General features: G+C 42.1%; 1 protein-coding gene across 1 annotated transcript in view; it reads left to right on the top strand.

Moving 5' to 3' along the window:
* The window catches only part of LOC119419741 (contactin-associated protein-like 5), a 354615-nt gene that overhangs the window by 311171 nt on the left and 40142 nt on the right, over positions 1-3302 (top strand). Inside the window, exon 16 of the mRNA XM_037687124.1 lies at positions 2555-2725. Coding sequence (XP_037543052.1) covers positions 2555-2725 — 171 coding nt within the window. The remainder of the gene's footprint in view (positions 1-2554; positions 2726-3302) is intronic.

The following is a 3302-nucleotide window of genomic DNA, read 5'->3' on the forward strand; positions in this document are numbered from 1 at the left end:
GGCTCTCTTTTCTACCTCCTCCATGTACAGGTTGGCAACAATAGGAGAAACTGGAGACCCCATAGCACACCCATGTTTCTGCCTATAATATTGCTCCCCATATGTGAAGTAGGTTGACTGCAGGCACAGTTTCAAGAGTTGACACAGTTGTTCTGTGGAAAGCGTGGTCCTGCTGCTCAGAGTGGTGTCTGATTTTAATTTTAAACTGACCACCTCTACTGCATCATCAACAGGAATGCACGTAAAGAGTGATGTGACATCAAAAGAGACCATTGTTTCATCAGTCTCCATGATGACATCCCTCACCTTATCCACAAAGTCCATGGTGTTCTGTATGTGGTGTTCTGAGCTACCAACTAAAGGGATGAGTACAGACGCCAGATATTTGGAAACATTGTAAGTGACAGAGTTAATCATGCTAACGATTGGTCTTAAAGGTACACCTTGTTTGTGGATTTTAGGTAAACCATACAGACTACAGGCGTCTGTACTATAATGAATGAATGAATGAAATTTACACACTTACATATTGAATTTCACTCTGAGTTCTTACCCTGTGTCACTCTGTGGCATGAAAACATCTACTGCAGTAACTATTTTAAATTATTAGTAGCTTAGAATTCTTTTTTTCCTTAATTTTGGCTGATAAGACAAAAATGCCTCACTAAATAAAAAAATAAAAAAAACAGGTCTCTCTTGCAAATGAGTTCTCGTGGCTCAATGAGACTAACCTGGATAAATAAAGGCTAAATAAAATAAAATAAATAAATGCTTCAGGTAACACAGTGAGCTTCACTACCTCCACCATTACAGCTATCTTGTTTGTTAGTTTGTCCGAGGTTAGCTCAAACTGTGTTAAATTTCCTGGTGGGCGAAGCGATCTTACGGTTCATGTAAAATATTTGATAATGTTCTTATAGAAACAATTCCTGAATGTTCCAGCACAGAAGATCATCATCAGGCCAGGACTCTGAGGTCTACACTCATGTCCAGGCCAGCGGTCACTCTTTCAGGGATGAAGATGTTCACATCCTTGATAGAGAGGAACGATGGTTTGAGAGAGGAGTAAAGGAGGCCATCTTTGTGAAAAGAAACCGTCCATCATTAAACAGGGGTGGAGGCCTCCAGGTTCAACTGTCCCCCTCTTACAATGCTGTGATTGCTAGTATCACTCAGCCCTCTGTGAACAGTAAACAGCCATCAGGTGCTAATGATCCATTGTTAGGCTGATGGTCCTTCTTGAGCATGTGATCAGCTGGTTCTGGTTGTCAGCAGCAAAACTGGTTGATCCACTCTGAGAAGGTGCTATTTAAGAGACTGGGCTGAATACAGCACCTCAGACTGAAGAAATCTTTCGGATGAAAGACAAATCGTTTCTAAAAAAATTTTGTTTTGTTTTATTTTTTTGAATGTCCAGTGGACCAGATTGAACTTTTTTAGATTTTTCTACCTGGAATATTGAGCATGCATCAGGATAATTCTTGAATGTTGTTCATACTGTGTTAATGCTACATGTTTGGCTCTTGACCCTACAACTGGGTAATGTTACAGTAGACCTAGCCCATTACTGGAGTTTTAATTAGGTATTCTAAGCTACTAATAAACATGATGGATGATGGTCATATTGCTTTATGTGAGGCCATTGGTAAAAAGGAGTGATTATTATTATTGTTTAATATTGACTAGTGATTTTTCTTCCAACAGACGTTATACATGAACATGTAGGCCGTGAAGATGTTGAATTTTTAAGGGAAAGTCGTAGCAAAGTCCAGAGGCCGACTTATCAATTTCTCCTTGGAAATGTGTAAACTAAGGAAAAGCTTTGTCTATCGCACCCCCCCCCCCCCCCCCCCCCGCCCAGTCTTCTGTGGAGGCTTATCAGAACTGTGCAGGCTGACCATCATCTTATCTGGTCAATGGACTATCTGTTAGTGCTTCATGGACTTCCTTGTTGTAAATGCATATGTAACGTGTTCATAAATGTGCTGCTGGCAGTTTATTTTATGTCTTTAATCGTGTCCTGTTAGGACAAGGTGTGAAGGGATTGTTTTGTTTTGTTTTTGTAATGCCACTATCCTCTCCTCATGGCTTTGTCCCTTTTTCTATCTAAAAAAATGTATTCTGAAAAGGATAAGAAGTCTGCGCTATATAGCAGCAGCTACGTGCGCTCCGCCCATCTTTCGGAAGACCATACAGACATATTCTCATTGTATCTCGGTACAATGAGAATAAAGCTTATTCTGATTCTGATTCTTTCCGTTTGAGTGCCCCAACAGATCTATAGATACCACTGTAATATCTAGGTAAATTCAAACCTTCCAGAGTCATGAGTTTTTCTGTAGAACCAGCAGTTTCGTCACTTTTTAAAATCCAGGAACAAGCTGGACAAAGAACCCTCACAGCTGTTTTCAGAGTCAAGAACATCTGCTCTACATGAAATGCTGCCGATCAAGATGTGTAGTTCAGATCTGCAGCATCCAGATTCATGTCTGCTGGATCCTCCCTGCTGAACATGTCAAGTGTTTCCTCCTTACTGTTGTTGTGTTTCTTCCAGGGTCCCTGTGGAACGCCGCCTCCTTCTACCAGGAGTCCTCCTACCTGTACTTTCCCAGCCTGCAGGTGGAGCTGACCTCTGACATCTCCTTCTACTTCAAGACCGGGTCTCCCTCAGGAGTCTTCTTGGAGAACCAGGGCCTGAAGGACTTCATCAGACTGGAGCTGAGCTGTGAGTGACATGCACATCAAACAAAGAAGCAGCGAGCGAAACAACGTGCACCACAGAGGAACAATGTCCACAACATCTGTCAGCTGTATATTTAGCTCTTCTTTGGTTGTTCTCAAGCTGACAGTTCAATTTCCTGCAGCTGCAGCCTGTCAGCGCACCCAGCAAGATGCCATCTCCAAGGCACAGTCAGAAGAAATGGCTTTCTGTCGTGCACAAATAAAAGCTTCATAAATTCACTAAACAGACACAGCCGAAGGAAACGTTAACAACTTTTGATTTATAGAAACAATAGAAAGAATCAAATGTCTGAAACGTCTGCTCATGAGCTTTCTCTTAGCAGGCATCGTTAAAAACACCAAACTGAGTACTGCAGCTGTTCGTTGGCTCCGCACCCCCCAGGGTAGAGCCATCATGCATGGCTGCAGCATCACGTGCACTGAAATATTGACAAGCTGTCAGCTTCACCTTCTTACAAATCTCTGCAGGTTATCAAGTTTCAGCAGAAAAGAGTCACGTTCAGTCTCATCTCAATGTGTGTGTGTGTGTGTGTGTGTGTGTGTGTGTGTGTGTGTGTGTG

The sequence above is a fragment of the Nematolebias whitei genome, chromosome 13, assembly GCF_014905685.2.
Source record: "Nematolebias whitei isolate Nwh7 chromosome 13, NemWhi1, whole genome shotgun sequence".
NCBI lineage: Eukaryota > Metazoa > Chordata > Actinopteri > Cyprinodontiformes > Rivulidae > Nematolebias > Nematolebias whitei.